Source organism: Rana temporaria, chromosome 4, assembly GCF_905171775.1.
Source record: "Rana temporaria chromosome 4, aRanTem1.1, whole genome shotgun sequence".
Lineage (NCBI taxonomy): Eukaryota > Metazoa > Chordata > Amphibia > Anura > Ranidae > Rana > Rana temporaria.
The window spans coordinates 463,005,713-463,023,490 of record NC_053492.1 but is presented as its reverse complement, the minus strand read 5'-3'; the positions used below and the strand labels follow the sequence as shown (position 1 = coordinate 463,023,490).

General features: G+C 45.2%; 2 protein-coding genes across 4 annotated transcripts in view; one reads left to right on the top strand and one right to left on the bottom strand.

Moving 5' to 3' along the window:
• MCM8 (minichromosome maintenance 8 homologous recombination repair factor) overlaps positions 1-8,346 on the bottom strand; it is a 71,152-nt gene extending 62,806 nt beyond the window's left edge. Inside the window, exon 1 of one of the 3 annotated variants that reach the window (XM_040351688.1) lies at positions 8,125-8,346. The gene's annotated coding sequence lies outside the window, so the exon portion shown is untranslated. The other 2 variants (XM_040351686.1, XM_040351689.1) reach the window with 2 other exon arrangements.
• A 66-nt stretch (positions 8,347-8,412) lies between these two features.
• Positions 8,413-17,778, top strand: part of TRMT6 (tRNA methyltransferase 6) — an 84,540-nt gene continuing 75,174 nt past the window's right edge. Inside the window, exons 1-2 of the mRNA XM_040351690.1 lie at positions 8,413-8,595; positions 14,907-15,031. Of these exons, the coding sequence (XP_040207624.1) occupies positions 8,480-8,595; positions 14,907-15,031 (241 nt within the window). The 5' untranslated portion in view covers positions 8,413-8,479. The remainder of the gene's footprint in view (positions 8,596-14,906; positions 15,032-17,778) is intronic.

Sequence of the window (17,778 nt, the reverse complement as noted above, 5' to 3'; positions counted from 1 at the left end):
GGGACGCAATTTTGCATTGGCGTCAAGGGGACGCAATTTTGCATTGGCGTCAAGGGGACGCAATTTTGCATTGGCGTCAAGGGGACGCAGCATGCCATTAACCTAAAATTAACCCTATTGTCGGCCGATATATTGGTGCATCCCTATTCGAATCTCCTGTACATCCCATGGGGAAAAAAAAAAAAACCACCCTCATACTACGCTTAAGTATGCCTGTGTGAAAGATGCCTTAGTATAGAAATCGATATATATAAAAACTCTACATTTTAGCCTAGGTTCACACTGCTGCGAATTCAAAATCCGGGTAAAATGCGAGATTTTACCGCGATTTCGGGGCTGCGATTTCGGCCGCAATTTAATGTAAATCGCGGCCCGAAATCGCAAAAAGTAGTACAGGAACTACTTTTTGAAATCGCAGATGCGGCGTCGCACTGATTAGGACAGTGCCATTGCCGACAATTGCTGCCGATTTGAGATGCGATTTGACATGTCAAATCGCATCTCAAATCGTTCCAAATCGTACCCAGTGTGAACCAGGGCTTAGAGCTGCACGATTAATCGTTAAAAAATAAATCACAATCTCAATTGACAGACCACCCCCCCCCAACCATCCTAATCCGGCATTGTCACAATTCATGCAACAAGTGCAGAGCAGTTCCCTGCTCACAGCTGTCAAAAAAAAATAAAAAAAAATAAAGCAGCTGCTGCCAATTTTTATCAACAACATTGCTGAAAGAGCGATAAAGAGAAACATTGTATCTTTCTGTTCATTTACAGATCAAAGGGATGAACTTTGTTCTGCAAATTAGGTTGGTTTAACCTTTAGACCCCTTTCACACTGGAGCAAGTGTGAAAGGGGCCTTGCTAAGCATTTTTCTGACATTTGTTGCTTAAAAGTTCAAATCAGTATTTTTTGCTAGAAAATTACTTAGAACCACCCCCCCCCCTAAATATTATTTTTTATATATATATATATATAGCAGAGAATCTAAGGAATAAAATGGCGGTCATTGCAATATTTTATGTCACACTGCATTTGTTCAGCGTGTTTTCAAATGCAAATTTTGGGGGAAAATATACACTACAATCAATTTCAAAAATAAAAATCCAAAAAATAAAACAAACAGTAAAGTTAGCCCTTTAGCCCAGTCTGACTTTTTCCATCGGAAATTCCGGTCGCATGTACTAGGCTTAATTGAACTGTCTTCCCTTATGTTGTAAAGCGCTGCGCAAACTGTTGGCGCCATATAAATCCTGTATTATAATAATAATAAATAAATCTACTTTTGAATTCGGCTTCAGCAGACAGAATGTTACGGAGACCAGAGAAGTTTGGTTTCCCCGTCACACACACACACACTTTAATATTTTGCTGCAGATTTATAAATGGATGATGTCATTACGACGAAACGATCGTCGGGCAGACACACTCGCATTGCGCATGCGCCAACGGCCTTAGGCGGTCTGATATTCATACGGAGCTTTTTATCCTTGCAAGGACTTTTGTATCACTCTCTATGAGAGTATTTTAAGCTGTTTCATTTTTATATTTTTTAACCGGTTGCCGACCGCCGCATGTACATGTACGTCCACAGAATGGCACATACAGGCATATGGGCATACATTTACGTCCCCGCCTTTCCGCGGGTCCGATCGGGACCCCCCCCCCCCGCTACATGCGGCGGTCGGATACCCGTGGGGAGCGATCCGGGACGACGGCGCGGCTATTCGTTTATAGCCGCTCCGTCGCGATCGCTCCCCGGAGCTGAAGAACGGGGAGAGCCGTATGTAAACACGGCTTCCCCGTGCTTCACTGTGGCGGCTGCATCGATCGAGTGATCCCTTTTATAGGGAGACTCGATCGATGACGTCAGTCCTACAGCCACACCCCCCTACAACCCTCTCGTTTTTTCACCTACACTATGGGATTGTCCCTTTCTTTTTCCCCACATGGTGTTTGATAAACACACGCTCACATACATCTATGCAAGTTCCATTTGGAAGCAGTGGTTAACCCTATGAGGAGCTGTGGATTCTACCATCTAATCTGTGGAGAGATCCGGATTCGTTCCTGACACCCCAAAGGATCAGAATTTACCTGCTATGCCTGTTTAGACTGTTCCTGAAAGGGATTAGTCACAGGCTTTCTGGTAAGCCTTTATTTCTACTGGTGTTGGGCCACTGATGTCTGAAATCTCCCTCCTTTCTCACCTGTGGATCTCCTAATTGGACTTTCATTGTTTGCATCTTTTCATCACCTGCATTGGAAGGGGCTAATGACTCCCAGCTTTTTTTCTGTGAACTTCCAGCTTTTTTCTGTGGACTTTTTTTGTTTTGCACCTCATATGCTGAATTGGTCACTTTATTATACACTGTTTATTTATATGTTGATATTTATAAGTAATTTATGCTCAGTGCCATAATGATTGGCACAGTGTTATCACAACCTATGCATTTATAGCTTTTGTGTATTCACATATTGAATTAAGTTTCAAAAGATTGTTACCACTTATAGATTAACATTTACACCTGTTGCTTTAGATACTTATGTGGTATATGCTGTCCAGCGCTACACTGTTTTTGCACAGATTTATAAATAAACAACGAGCATTTTGAAAACATGGATTGCAATTTAGATTTAATATTTAATGTTCATGCATATCTTATGTTGCCACAGCTGGCGAATGCAGACCTAAAATTTGTTTTTTCATGCAGTGGTTCGCAACCATGAGTATGCGCAAAAAAAAAAAAAACATTTAGGGAGTGCAGAAAAAAAATGGAATAATGGCAGTAAAAAGGGCGTGACGTACATTTTTTCTGATTGTAAACAGTTTTGCTTGGTAGACAGGGGCAGCGCAGGCCTCGGCTCCTTTGGCTTAAAGTGGCTGTAAACCCTCCCATATCCCCAGAAGTGACGCGACTTTCCTTAGGTGATACACAGATGAAACAAATCCTCCTACATAAGTTGTACCTGTTTATCTGCAGTCTTCTCTTCCCTACGTCTGTTCAAAGAATTTATAAAAGGTTGTCTGAACTGTCAAAAAAAGGGAAGGGGGAGGGGGGGGAGAGAACTGAAACTACACCCTACAGAGCTCAGTGAGGCGAACTCTGACAAACCCCAGGATCCCTTGTGACAGTAATAGGTAGTGACAAGTACTCTTTATGGAGGAATCGGGGGTCTATTATACCCCAAACCCCTCCTCTGCACTGTATTCAAAACCTTGAGGTCTGAGTTACTGTTGCCTTTCTATCATCTGGAACCAGTCTGCCCATTCTCCTCTGACCTTTGCCATCAATAAAACATTTTCCTCCACATAACTGCCACTCACTGGATATTTTCTCCCCCCCACCATTTTTTGAAATCCCAAAAGATGGTTGTGTGTGAAAATTCAGTAGATAAGCAGTTTTTTAAATACTCAGACCAGCCCGTCTGGCACCAACAACCATGCCACATTCAAAGTCACTTAAAGTGGTTGTAAACCCATTACAGACCACTTGGCCCTACAGGTAAGCCTAGATTAAGGCTCACCTGTAGGTGCAACAAATATCTCCCAAACCTAAAAGGTTTAGGAGATATTTGCAAAAAAATTGGATTTTTGTACTCACCGTAAAATCCGTTTTTCTGAGTTCATGGACGGACACAGCAGCCTTTGACCTTAGGGTTATATCCGCTTCCTTCAGGAGCGTTTAGGCAGAAACAAAAGCATTTTAAGTGTTAACAACACTTCCCTCAGTGCAACTCCTCCCAGGGGGCGTGGTTCCCCCGGGTATAACCCACACCCTGCTATAGCAGCTTCCAGTTCGTAACAAGCAGTACAAACAAAGGAGGGGTGGGTGCTGTGTGCGTCCATGAACTCAGAGAAATGGATTTTACGGTGAGTACAAAAATCCTATTTTCTCTTCTGTTCATGGGCGGACACAGCAGCCTTTGACCTTAGGGACGTCCCCAAGCAGAGTCAAAAAATTTGAGGGGTGGGAAAACAACACAGCAAACCAAGCTTCACCCCAAACAAAACCGGAGTTACTCAACGGAGGAACTCCAACCATAAACTGCCGCCTGTAACACCCTGCGGCCGAAGGAGGCATCCGAAGATGCACTCACATCCACCTTGTAAAATTTTGAGAAGGTGTGGACCGACGACCAGGTCGCTGCCTTACACACCTGTAACACAGAGGCTTGATGCCGGAAAGCGCAAAAGGCACCGATCACCCTGGTCGAATGCGCCGTAACCTGAAAGGGAGGCGCCCGCCCCTTCAGGGCATAGGCCTGAAGCACAACCTGTCGTATACACCTAGAAATGGTGGCCGACGAGACTGCCAGACCTTTTCTGGGACCGGACACCGACACGAACAGTGAGTCCGACTTCCGGAACGGAGCCGTAGCAGATAAGTACACTCGAAGGGCCCGAACCACATCCAGGGAATGTAAAGTGGCCTCCTTCTGTTTTTTCGGCTGAGGACATAAGGATGGAAGAATAATGTCCTCATTAATGTGGAAAGCCGAAACAACCTTCGGGAGAAAAGACGGCTGTGGCCTCAGCACCACCTCATTCTTATGGATGACCAAATAGGGAGCCTTGCAGGACAAGGCCGCCAGTTCAGACACCCGTCTGATCGAGGTAATTGCTACCAGAAAAAAACACCTTTTGTGACAGAGTCAACAAAGGGATCTCTCGGATGTCCTCAAAGGGAGTATCCTGAAGCACCGAAAGGACTAAATTCAAGTCCCATGGGGGCAGCGGATGGCGCACCGGAGGGGCCACATGCCGGACCCCCCGTACAAACGTACGCACCAAAGAGTATATATATCTCTATATAAAATTGTTTTATTTTTTTTTTATTTTTAAAACAAACATGTTATACTTACCTCCACTGTGCAGTTCGTTTTGCACAGAGTGGCCCCAATCGCTGTCTTCTGGGGTCCCTCGGCGGCTGTCTTGGCTCCTCCCCGCAAGAGCTAACCCCCTGTTCTGGAAAGCTCTCTCCCCAAGGGGATTAGCCTGTGGGCGCGCTCCCGTGATACAGCCGGTGTCCTGCCGAAAATGTTCCCCCGGCGGATAAGGACCCTCCTGTACTGCGCAGGCGAACTCAACCGAGCCTCCGAAAATAGCCGAAGATGTAGAGCCGAGAATCGGCTCTACACGGTGCCTGCGCACTGACTATGACACAAATGCCACACGCTCCCGATGCTAGTGCTACTCTGCAAGGGGCGGGGGTGATTTTACCTATAAAGTACACGTCTTAGCAGGGCGTGTTAATACAAATGAAGGGCGGGTTTTGCAATGTGCCCCGGTAAGACGTGTACGTTATTGCTAGAATCACCCCTGCGCACTAGCATCGGGAGCATGCGGCATGTGTCATAGTCAGTGCGCAGGCGCTGTGTAGAGCTTACTCTCAGCTGTATATCTTCAGCTATTTTTGGAGGCTTGGTTGAGTTCGTACTGCACCTTGCACAGTACAGGTGGGGTCCTTATCCACCGAGGGGGGAACTTATTCGGCAGAACACCGGCAGCTGTAGCTGCCGACTGTATCATTCGGCCCCCCGCGTCATTGATTTGATTGACAGCAGCGGGAGCCAATGGCTGCGCTGCCATCAATCTCCAACGACGAGCCGCCTCAAGCTGGGGGGGAAACCCATCGCAGGATCGTGCCCACGGAGTTTCGTGGCTCAGATAAGTAAAACAGGGGGGCCCCGAGAGTGCAAGGTGTTTTTTCACCTTGATGCATAGGATGCATTACGGTGAAAAAACACAAAGCTTTACAACCCCTTTAACCGGTTAACGCCCGCCCATTGTATATATACGTCCTCTTTTTAAAGATGGATATCTCGATAAGGGCAGCAGCTGCTGCCACAACAGAGGTATCCATATCTTCAGTGGGCGGGCCTGTAAACGATAACGGCTGTCTCCGCGGCGGAGGAGGGGGCGGAGGCGATCGGGTGCTGCTGTCTAGTGAGTGAGGATGCGAATGAGGGCAAGATGGCCCCCACCCGTCCTCATAGCTTTGCTGGGCGGAAGTGACGTCAAAACGTCAGTCCTGCCCAGCGTCTTAAAGAGACATTTTTTTGTTGTCATTTTTTTAAATGACAAAATTTCCATTTTTTTTTTTTTTTTTGCATTTAAGTCTAAATATGAGATGTGACGTCTTTTTGACCCCAGATCTCATATTTAAGAGGACCTGTCATGCTTTTTTCTATTACAAGGGATGTTTACATTCCTTGTAATAGGAATAAAAGTGATACATTTTTTATTTCAGTGTAAAAAATTATAAAAATCAATAAAAATAAATAAGAAAACAAAAAAAAAAAATTTTTTAAAGCGCCCCGTCCCGACGAGCTCGCGCGCAGAAGCGAACGCATACGCGAGTAGCGCCCGCATATGAAAACGGTGTTCAAACCACACAAGTGAGGTATCGCCGCGATCGTTAGAGCGAGAGCAATAATTCTAGCCCTAGACTTCCTCTGTAGCTTAAAAAAATGCAACCTATAGAATTTTTTAAACGTCGCCTATCGAGATTTTTAACGGTAAAAGTTTGACGCCATGCCACGAGCGGGCGCAATTTTTAAGCGTGACATGTTGGGTATTATTTTACTCGGCGTAACATTATCTTTCACAATATATAAAAAAAAAATTGGGCCAAATGTATTGTTGTCTTATTTTTTAATTAAAAAAAAGTGAATTTTCTCCAAAAAAAAGTGCGCTTGTAAGACCGCTGCGCAAATACGGTGTGATAAAAAGTATTTCAATGACCGCCATTTTATTCTCTAGGGTGTTAGAAAATATATATATATAATGTTTGGGGGTTTTAACCACTTAAGCCCCGGACCAAAATGCTGCCTAAAGGGGTTTTTACAGTTCGGGACTGCGTCGCTTTAACAGACAATTGCGCGGTCGTGCGACGTGGCTCCCAAACAAAATTGGCGTCTTTTTTTCCCCACAAATAGAGCTTTCTTTTGGTGGTATTTGATCACCTCTGCGGTTTTTATTTTTTGCGCTATAAACAAAAATAGAGCGACAATTTTGAAAAAAAATGCAATATTTTTTACTTTTTGCTATAATAAATATCCCCCAAAAACATATATAAAATTATTTTTTTCCTCAGTTTAGGCCGATACGTATTCTTCTACCTATTTTTGGTAAAAAAAAAAAAAAAAAAAAAAAATCGCAATAATCGTTTATAGGTTGGTTTGCGCAAAATTTATAGCGTTTACAAAATAGGGGATAGTTTTATTGCATTTTTATTTTCTTTACTACTAATGGCGGCGATCAGCGTTTTTTTTTGTGACTGCGACATTATGGCGGACACTTCGGACAATTTCGACACATTTTTGGGACCATTGTCATTTTCACAGCAAAAAATGCATTTAAATTGCATTGTTTATTGTGAAAATGACAGTTGCAGTTTGGGAGTTAACCACAGGGGGCGCTGTAGGAGTTAGAGTTCACCTAGTGTGTGTTTACAACTGTAGGGGGGTGTGGCATCATCGATCGTGTCTCCCCTATAAAGGGGATGACGCGATTGATACGCCGCCACAGTGAAGCACGGGGAAGCCGTGTTTACACACGGCTCTCCCCGTTCTACAGCTCCGGGGACCGATCGCCGCACTCGCACGGCGATCGGGTCCATGGGGCCCGCGGTCCCGGAGCTTCGGACCGGGTCGCGGGCGCGCACCCGCGACCCACGGCTGGGTATAAGTACTGGACGTATATATACGTGCTTGTGCCCAGCCGTGCCATTCTGCCGACGTATATGTGCAGGAGGCGGTCCTTAAGTGGTTAAGTAATTTTCTAGCAAAAAAAAACAGTTTTAGTCTTGTAAACGCCGAATCTGAAAAACAGGCTTGGGGCTTAAGTGGTTAACTTGTAAGAAACAAATGTCAGAAATAGGTTTAGGCATGAAAGGATTATACAGAACATAACACAATGGACCCTTACCTCTCCGCTCCACAGACTAGAAGAACAGAGGAGAACGCTTTCCTGAACCATAAAGAGTCCTGCGACTCCTCTCAGCTCCCATTCCTGTAGCTCTCCTTCTATATTTACCTACAAATCTCCTGAGGTGAACAGAAAAGAGAAACAGAAGCAAATACAAGTCGTTTCATTAGAGAGCTGAACACTCTTTTACCTCACAGCTCTCTTCTTGGGTCTCCCTCAGTTTCCTCAGTTCTAGTTTAGCGCCCTCCTGACGTCACTTCCGGGAGCTGTCCACCGTCGCCAAGGCAACGAGGCCTTCTCGACATAGCCGCCTTTCTCTCTTCATCCCTGTCTCTTCTTTTCAGAGATCCGCCGCTGAGGTGTCCCGGGCGGAGGTCTACCGGAACAGAGAGCTGGTCCGCAAAAAAAAAAAAAAAAAAAAAGCTACATCGATGAGCTCCGGGCTCCATTCATCAGGTCTGAGGCCGGAGTCCCCGCCCCCCGGAAGTAGTGAGTGAGTGAGTCACACGTGGGTACTGCTGGGAACACCGAAGGAAGAGATCGTGATGTCAGTAGGCGGCATGGCTGAGGGTGTCCCCGGTGGGCAGCTCATCCAGGAGGGGGATTATGTGGTGCTGAAGAAGCAGGACGTGTACAAGGCGGTGCAGGTGCAGAGGAGGAAGTGAGTGTCTCTGGATGGCTGATCTCTTCATTCATTCATTCTATTGCATCAACGTGGGGCTGAAGGCAAAGCTTTATTTCTCATTTAATATACAGTAAAGGAGGGTTATAACCCCTGACAGGTTTATTTTGCAATTTGTGTCCCCATTGGGGAGATTTCCTTTGACTTCCTGTCCCATAGACACAACAGGAAGTGAACTAGTGTCCCCATTGGAAGATTTCTCCTCTGCTACTGTTCTGGTGACAACCCAAATATTTGGCTTTCATTCTCAGTGATAACAGAAAACGGGACACATAGAAAGGGGGAGTCTACCTAACTGGGGGGCTCATAGACCGCAATACAAACTGACAGGGGTTCTAATTTGGGTTGTCACATCATCCCTTTAAACCTGAACACACATTAATTACACAGGTTCTGTGGCTGATTAACCACCTCAATACCGGGCACTTTCACACCTTCCTGCCCAAGCCAATTTTCAGCTTTCAGCGCTGTCGCGGTCATGCAACACAATTTTTATCATTTTGTTCCCACAAATGGAGTTTTCTTTTTATGGCAGGGTTTGACAAATTTGCTTGGAATCTAGGAGCCAGCTAAAAAAGTTAGGAGCCAGAAAACGCGCCCCGTCCCGACGAGCTTGCGCGCAGAAGCGAACACATACGTGAGCAGCGACCGCATATGTAAACGGTGTTCAAACCACACATGTGAGGTATCGCCGCGATCGTTAGAGCGAGAGCAATAATTCTAGCCCTAGTCCTCCTCTGTAACTCAAAACATGCAACCTGTAGATTTTTTTAAACGTCGCCTATGAAGATTTTAGAGGGTAAAAGTTTATCGGCATTCCACGAGCGGACGCAATTTTGAAGCGTGACATGTTGGGTATGAATTTACTCGACGTAACATTATCTTTCATAATATTAAAAAAAATGGGGATAACTTTACTGTTGTCTTATTTTTTAATGAAAAAAAGTAATTTTTTTCCCAAAAAAGTGCGCTTGTAAGACCGCAGCGCAAATACGGCGTGACGAAGTATTGCAACGATCGTCATTTTATTCTCTAGGGTGTTAGGATAAAAAATATATATAATGTTTGGGGGTTCTAATTAGAGGGAAGAAGATGGCAGTGAAAATAGTGAAAAACGACATTAGAATTGCTGTTTAACTTGTAATGCTTAACTTGTAATACCAACGGCCACCACCAGATAGCGCCAGCTCACACATCTGGTGGTAATAACTTGTAATACCAACAGCTCACCACCAAATGGCGCCAGCTCACTTTTTTTTTTTTTTTTGCCCCCCTTCCAAGCCAAGTCGCCAGGACCATATTTCTAGTCGCCATGGCGACCGGGATTTGTCGAGCCCTGTTTTATGGTATTTGATCACCTCCTGAGGTTTTTATTTTTTGATAATATAATAAAAAAAGACCAACATTTTTGAAAAAAAAAAACAATGTTTTTTTTTGTTTCTGATATAAAGTTTTGTAAATAGGTACGTTTTCTCTTTCACTGATAGGCGGCACCGATGCCTGGTACTGATTGTACTGACACTGATAGGCATCACTGGTGGCACTGGCAGGCATTTTTAATGGGCACCGATTGGCATATCTCTGGTGGTCCTGTGTGGTGGCCATCCCTGGTGGTCCTGGCAGCATCCTGGTGGTCTTGAGCGGGCTGCACCGATAAACAATCGGCACAGACCCCCCCCCCCCTCCTGTCAGGAGAGCTGCCGATCGGCTCTCCTCTACTCGTGTCTGTCAGATGCAAGTTAGCAAAAGCCGATAAACGTCTCTTACTGTTTACATCGTGTTGGACACGGCTGATCACATGGTAAAGAGCCTCCATTAGAGGCTCTTTACCGTGATGGGAGTTGCGGTGTCAGACTTACACGGCGCACCACCGATCGCCCCCACGGGCGCGCGGTGGCTTATATCCTGCTGGACGTCATATGACGCCTAGTCGGGATAACTGAACCACCACCCGGCCATCATTCTGCTATAGGACGGGCGGGAAGTGGTTAAGGTGGTAATTAAACTCACTTGGTGCCTCATCTGCATTAAATTAGCCCCAGAACCTGTGTACCTAATATATGTTTGGGTTTAAAGGGATGAGGTGGCAACCCTAGTTTTTATTCAACATTTTGCTTTTAAACTTACTTTAAAGCGGGGGTTCACCCTAAAAACGATTTTCTAACATTACATTGAGCTCACTACCAACATTGACAGTATGCCGATTTTTTTTTTTTTTTTTTGCTGTACATACCTCGTATAGCTGTTTTCTTAGCCGGCTTCCGGGTAGTGAATCCCGCGGGAGTGGGCGTTCCTATGCAGCAGTTAGTGATTGACGTGATGACAAAAACTACCCCCCCCCCCCCCCCCGTCGCATAAGGAGCGTCACAAGTTGCCGAAAGAAGCCGAACGTCGGTGCGCAGGCGCCGTATAGCGCCGACTCGATGTTCGGCAACTTGTGAGCTTCAGGCTGTCTCTGCCTTATGATTTCTCAGGCATGTGATTTCAACCTCTTCAAACAGCAACCAGCGTTGTTAGAGGTTTCTCTCCAACTGAACAATGCTAACTGGCTTCTTTTGATCCGATCCAACTGCCTATCCAAGCATTGTGTAAACCCCACTTGGACTGACTGGCTAGTGTGGCTCTCCTTTGGGATGCTTGCTAGATTCGGCACATATACTGTGGAATCCTTTTTCACAGTTTGATTTAATGGCATACAGCTGATTTTAATTGTGATTGGATGTTCTTGGACGGCTTGTTGCACTGCCCTTGATAAAGCTCAATCGAGCGAAACATGTCGGGCCTCCTCCAACAGGTTCCTCTGCTACTGTTTTAGTCGCTAACATCACCTATGAGACCATCCATGTCTTGTTTGATATTCTGTGTTATTTAAAAACCAATTTATATATCTGAATAAATTATTATTTTTTTATATTTATTTCATTGTTTTGGATTGGATTTTCCAATATTAACACCTTTAAAATCCCAGGGTTTGTCACCCTTTCTCGCACTTCTTGTTTTCTATAATTATAATTATTTCGCTTGAGAAAAAAAATTGATTTCTCATGTTTAGGCTGATATGTATTCTTCTACATATTTTTGTAAAAAAAAAAAATCGCAATAAGCCTATATTGATTGGTTTGCACAAAAGTTATAGCGCCTACAAAATAGGGGTCAGAATTATTATTTGTGTATTATTATTATTATTATTATTATTATTATTATTATATATTTTTTTTTTTTTTTTTTTTTTTTACTAGTAATGGCGGCGATCTGCGTTTTTTATTGGGACTGCGACATTATGGTGGACACTTTTGACACACTTTTGGGACCATTCACATTTAGACACACTTTTGGGACCATTCACATTTATACAGCGATCAGTGCTATAAATATGCACTGATTTCTGTATAAATGTGACTGGCAGGAAAGGGGTTAACACTAGGGGGCGAGGAAGGGGTTAAATGTGTTCACTGCTAGTGATTCTAACTGTGGGGGAAGGGGACTGACTGGGGGAGGTGACCGATCTGTGTCCCTATGTACAAGGGACACAGCATTGGTCTCCTCTCCCTGACAGGACGTGGATCTGTGTGTTTACACACACACAGATCCACGTCCTTGTCTGTGAAACAGCCGATCGCAGGTACCTGGCGGATATCGCAGCTGGCAGGCACATGCATCGGCACCTCAGTGACACGACGGGTGCATGGCGGCGCTTACGTGCCCCCCAGTGGCCGCAGGAGCCGAGGACGTTAATAGACGTCCTCCCGGCATTTGAGAGCCACCTTGTGGCCATCTTTTGCCTATGGCCCCGGCTCCTAGTGGTTAATGTTACAGGTAAGCCTATATTAAAGTGGAGGTTCACCCAAAAAAAAAATTTTTAATAAATTTTTTCGTACATACCGTATTTTCACCGCCGCTTCCGGGTATGTCTTCTGCGGGACTGGGCGTTCCTATCTGATTGACAGGCTTCCGACCGTCGCATACTGCGCGTCACGAGTTGCCGAAAGAAGCCGAACGTCGGTGCGGCTCTATACGGCGCCTGCGCACCGACGTTCGGCTTCTTTCGGCAACTCGTGACGCGCAGTATGCGACGGTCGGAAGCCTGTCAATCAGATAGGAACGCCCAGTCCCGCAGAAGACATACCCGGAAGCGGCGGTGAAATACGGTATGTACGGGGGGAAAAAAACAGCCGATTGTCATTAGGACAACTCGCCTGAATGTAATGTTAAAAATTTATTTTTGGGTGAACCCCCCGCTTTAAGGCTTACCTGTGGCTAACAATGATATCTCCTAATCCTGCATGGTTTAGGAGATATGCCTGTATTTACATGTGCCGACGTCATGCGGCACAAGCATACGTAAGCCAACTGAAGCAATGGCACTATGTGTTGTTGCTTTAGTTGTACTGTGCCATCATCGCAGCTCCGGCCAATCACAGCGCCGGAGCCGCGAGACCCGGAAGTCACTCCGGGACAACATGTCGGCGGCCTGAGGGGTAGACATGGATGGCTGCGGGGGCTTTGATCGGAGGTAAGTAAAACATAATCGGCTAGTATGCTATGCATACTAGCTGATTATGCCTTTGTATTTTTATTTTTTATTTTTGAACGGAGGGTTTACTTCCTCTTTAAAGAGCAACTGCCATCTCTGTCCCGCAGCAGCTCCTCCTCTGACCCGCTGTTGTCTCACCGACAGTCCATTCACTTTAATGGGACGTCTGGTGATGCGGCAGTGACACAACAAGGTGAGGGACGTGGTGGCAGCAGGTGAGGGACGTGGATGCCTGCTAACAGGTGCTGCCATGATGTATCTGAAATGACAGGTGCTCTTTAAATATATTCTTTCGTTTTTCTTCTTTCTTTCGTTTTTCTTCTTTCTTTCGTTTTTCTTCTTTCTTTCGTCTTTCTTCTTTCTTTCTTCTTTCTTTCTTCTTTCTTTCTTCTTTCTTTCGTCTTTCTTTCGTCTTTCTTCTTTCTTTCATCTTTCTTTCGTCTTTCTTTCGTCTTTCTTCTTTCTTTCGTCTTTCGTCTTTCTTTCGTCTTTCGTCTTTCTTTCGTCTTTCTTTCGTCTTTCTTTCGTCTTTCTTTCGTCTTTCTTTCGTCTTTCTTTCGTCTTTCTTTCGTCTTTCTTTCGTCTTTCTTTCGTCTTTCTTTCGTCTTTCTTTCGTCTTTCTTTCGTCTTTCTTTCGTCTTTCTTTCGTCTTTCTTTCGTCTTTCTTTCGTCTTTCGTTTTTCTTTCCACCCTGGGTGGACCGCATGCACAGTATTTTATTTTTGGTAAGTCAGCTGACGGAACGTCGCTTCCGTTAGATGATCTGACAGAACACAGGTAGGAGGGCTTGCTTAGCTGAGAAAACTGGGATGTATGACATCATTTGCCTAGGCCAGAAAGTAAATGAAGACATGTAAAAAATTAAAAAAAAAGTTTTTAAAACAAGTAAATATAATATACCTTCCTATATATTTACTAATGCTAGCAGCATAAGGATTAAAAATAGTTAAATGTTTAAAAGGCCAGCCGCCTGAAATTTTCCTGTTGTAAGCAAAAATAATGGCAGAAGAGAGACTATATTAAAACTTCTGCTGTGACGATGAATTACTCCACAGAGTTTGCAGCTTCAGAGGTCAGTTGGGGCTCATTGTGAAGCTTTTTTTACTGCTCATAAAACCAGTAAATAAATGTATAATCTACTTTCCCATCTATTTACTCAATCTAGCAGCAATGTCAACAGAGAAGGTTATACAGCATTACTGCTGCTAGGTGACCAGCTGGGGGCTCGGCTCTCTATAACCAATAGTGCCAGCCTTCCCCTGCATGCACCCATAATGTCACCAGCACTAGGTCCTAATGGACTGCCACCGCTGCCAAGGAGACAGACGCCAGACCAGCGCTGTAAATAGCAGGGACAGGACAGCTGGGGAACCTCACTGTGGCAGAGCACCAGCGCCCGGTGGCAAGACAACCTTTGCAACCCTGATAGTTCTCCCACTGCTTTGGACCCTTATATTTTCTTGGTGTGCTGGTGACATATATCTCGTTTTGTGGCACCCTGGGGGGCCCCAGTATAGTAGGAAGGGAGCTCACTGCAGAACATGTAAAAGGGTCCGTTGTGGGATCGTAGTAAAGGGCCCCAGGAGATATATATATGATTGCATTTTATAGTTGGCCCCCCTACTTTTGTCCCTGCCCCCCCATGTGCCCCCCCTAAATATGAAAGCTGGAGACGCCACTGAGCAGCATAGGGGTTAAAAATGGTCAATGTTGATTTCCCCATAATGTTTATATATATATATTTTTTTATTTGCAGGAAATTAATATTTGAAAAGCAATGGATTTATTTGGATAACGCTATCGGCAAACATTATGGCACAACGTTTGAGGTAACTGGAGGTGGAAATCTTCAAATAAAGAGAAGTGAAGCTGCAGCAGCAGGTATAGTTGATGTCTTAAGTTTAAGCTCTTGCCGATCACTTAATGCACATGTATGATGACAGGGAGGGTGGGTCTTGGCGCCCACATGTCCGTCTGTGGTGGGTAAGGATTTTGTGCTGGGAGCGTGATCACTACGCAAACAGTAAAACTGGCCATATACTAGAGAGGCACTGAAATTTTGGCGTCAAATATATTGGCCGGAAATTGTGTTTTTTGGCATTTTGCCAATAGAGAAAATGGTGCCGATAATGCCGCTGAAAACGCACGTAATTTTGCTGCAATTTTACTGTGCTTATGGTGTGTTTTTCATAGGTCATGTGACTCAAAAATGCAACACAGGTATGTTGTTGATGCTTTCTTACTAGGGATGCACCGATATTTCGGCCACCGAAACATATCGGCCGAAAATGGCCTTTTCGACAATTTGGCGAAAGAGAAAATAGGCTGATAATGGAGCAGAAAATCGGGAGGGGCTTGGGTGGTGGGCTCCGCCCCTGGTGCCGCCTGTTATGGGGGCGTCGTATAGCGCAGAAGAGAGAGGAGAGCTGCTGTCGCCTGGTTGATTAGAGCGCCGGGAACAAAATGGCTTTTATTTCAATAGCTGTATTCCCCACCGTGCGCCGTCCCATATAGCCCCTCCCCCTTGTCCGGGCACTTTGATAAATAGATCACCCATTCAATACTGGGACGGGTGATCTGTCTATCAAAGTTCCCCCAGACAAAGAGCAGAGGCTGTATGGGATGGTGCGCGGCGGGGAACACACCGCTTTTTAAAATGAAAGCTGTTATGTTTCTAGCGCTCTAAACAACCGGGCGGCAGCTCTCCCCTCTCTTCCCCTGCACAGGCTGGCTGCATTGATCTCCTGTACCATGTCCCCAGTCTCTGACCATCTCCTGTATAAAAAAAATGTATAAAACATTTTGGTTTTTGGCCTAGTGTATTTTTTCATTTTCGGTATCTGTTTCGGCACCAAAAAACCCATTCAGTGCACCCCTAGTTCTTCGATGCATTTTAACGGTGTTTTTTGGTGAGGTTTTTTGAACTGACCAAAAATGCAGCAAACAAGATTTTTAACACAGAATTTAAAGGGGTGCATTTTTCTTCGCTAAAGGTGCCGATAATGGTCAACAATAAATTAATATTTAAATTCATGATATATTAATTAAAAAGTCCATTACAATACAATTTTTATATATAACAAAAAAATATATATATATCTCTGATCTGCCATTTTCGGTTTCGGCCAAGTGCATCCTGAATTTTCAGTTTCCGCACCAAAATTTCTATTTAGTGCTCCACTACCATACACAGACAAATTGTGTCCGATTCCTGATAAGTAGATGCATTGTTTCTATATTTTTCTCTATTCAGACAGGAAAACGTACAGTGGGAGGTTTTATGGAGTCATTAAAGCGGAGCTCCACCCTAAAGTGGAACTCGCGCTGATCGGAACCCGCCCCCCCTCCGGTGTCACATTTGACACCTTTCAGGGGGGAGGGGGGTGCAGATACCTGTCTAAAGACAGGTATTTGCACCCACTTCCGGCCACACGCTACGGGCAAAAGACGGGTTTTTCTGACTTCCCGTCTGTCGCCCGTTGTGTGCTGGGAACACTCGGCTCCCAGCACACAACGTGGGAGCCAATCGGCGGGCGCAGCGCGACTCGCGCATGCTCCGTAGGGAACCGGGTAGTGAAGCCGGAGCGCTTCACTTCCTGGTTCCCTCACTGAGGATGGCGGGGGGAGCAGCAGGGTGACGAGCGATCGCTTGTCCTCTGCTGCGATCGGCGCTGGACTCCAGGACAGGTAAGTGTCCTAATATTAAAAGTCAGCAGCTGCAGTATTTGTAGCTGCTGGCTTTTAATATTTTTTTATACTGGCACATCCGCTTTAAATAAGAAAGTGTGGCAGCGCTGTAAAGGTATAAACTGTGAACAATTGTGCAAAGAAACACTGTGCAATAATATAATAATAAAGTCCAATAATAAAATAAACAGATTCTTCCACTAGTGTGCGAAAGCTTGTGTGATATTTCTTAAAACAACCTCCATATCCAGAGTCCTCCCACCATCACATGCAATGATCGCTCACCTCCTTTACAAGACCATGCAAGGGGTCTAACATGCCTTGCACCCTGTGCAAACACTCCCTACAAGGAATCGTTGGTTGCCTTTTATGCCTTGAGCCATCAAAGATGATCTATGACTGGTATGCGTTTCTTCCGAGGGATTAAAAATAAACCTCTCCACCTCAGCTAGCAATAAACTTGCATTTATTAAAAAAATTTAAAAGCATTGATAATTATCAATGCTGTCTCACTCTGTTGCAATGGTAGTCCACCGCCAGGCTCCACCTCCACTAGTTTCACCACCTCTCACGTGGCTTCATTCCTCCAGGAATTGGCTTTTTCCCCGAATTGTCTTGGCGATACCAGGTGTCACTCCCGGTGGAAGCGGGGCATGGGGTCTGCCATCAGGCCTTGAGTTTTGACTTATGGATTGGATGAGAGGGAACGGTCTGCTGGCTGCTTTGGGTTCCGGGATCCATCAGAGGGGCGGGAACCCAGGATCTAAGACATTTAGGTATCCCTTGTGCATCACTGTGCCCTCTTCGGAAATCTGAGGTGTCGGTGACTGCAGACACCAGTGGCACCGGCTTTGTTTAGGTCAGGGGTCTCCAAAACTGCTGCCCTGGGGCCGAATGTGGCCCTTTGCGTGCCTTAATGCGGCCCTTGGGACACTATTTCA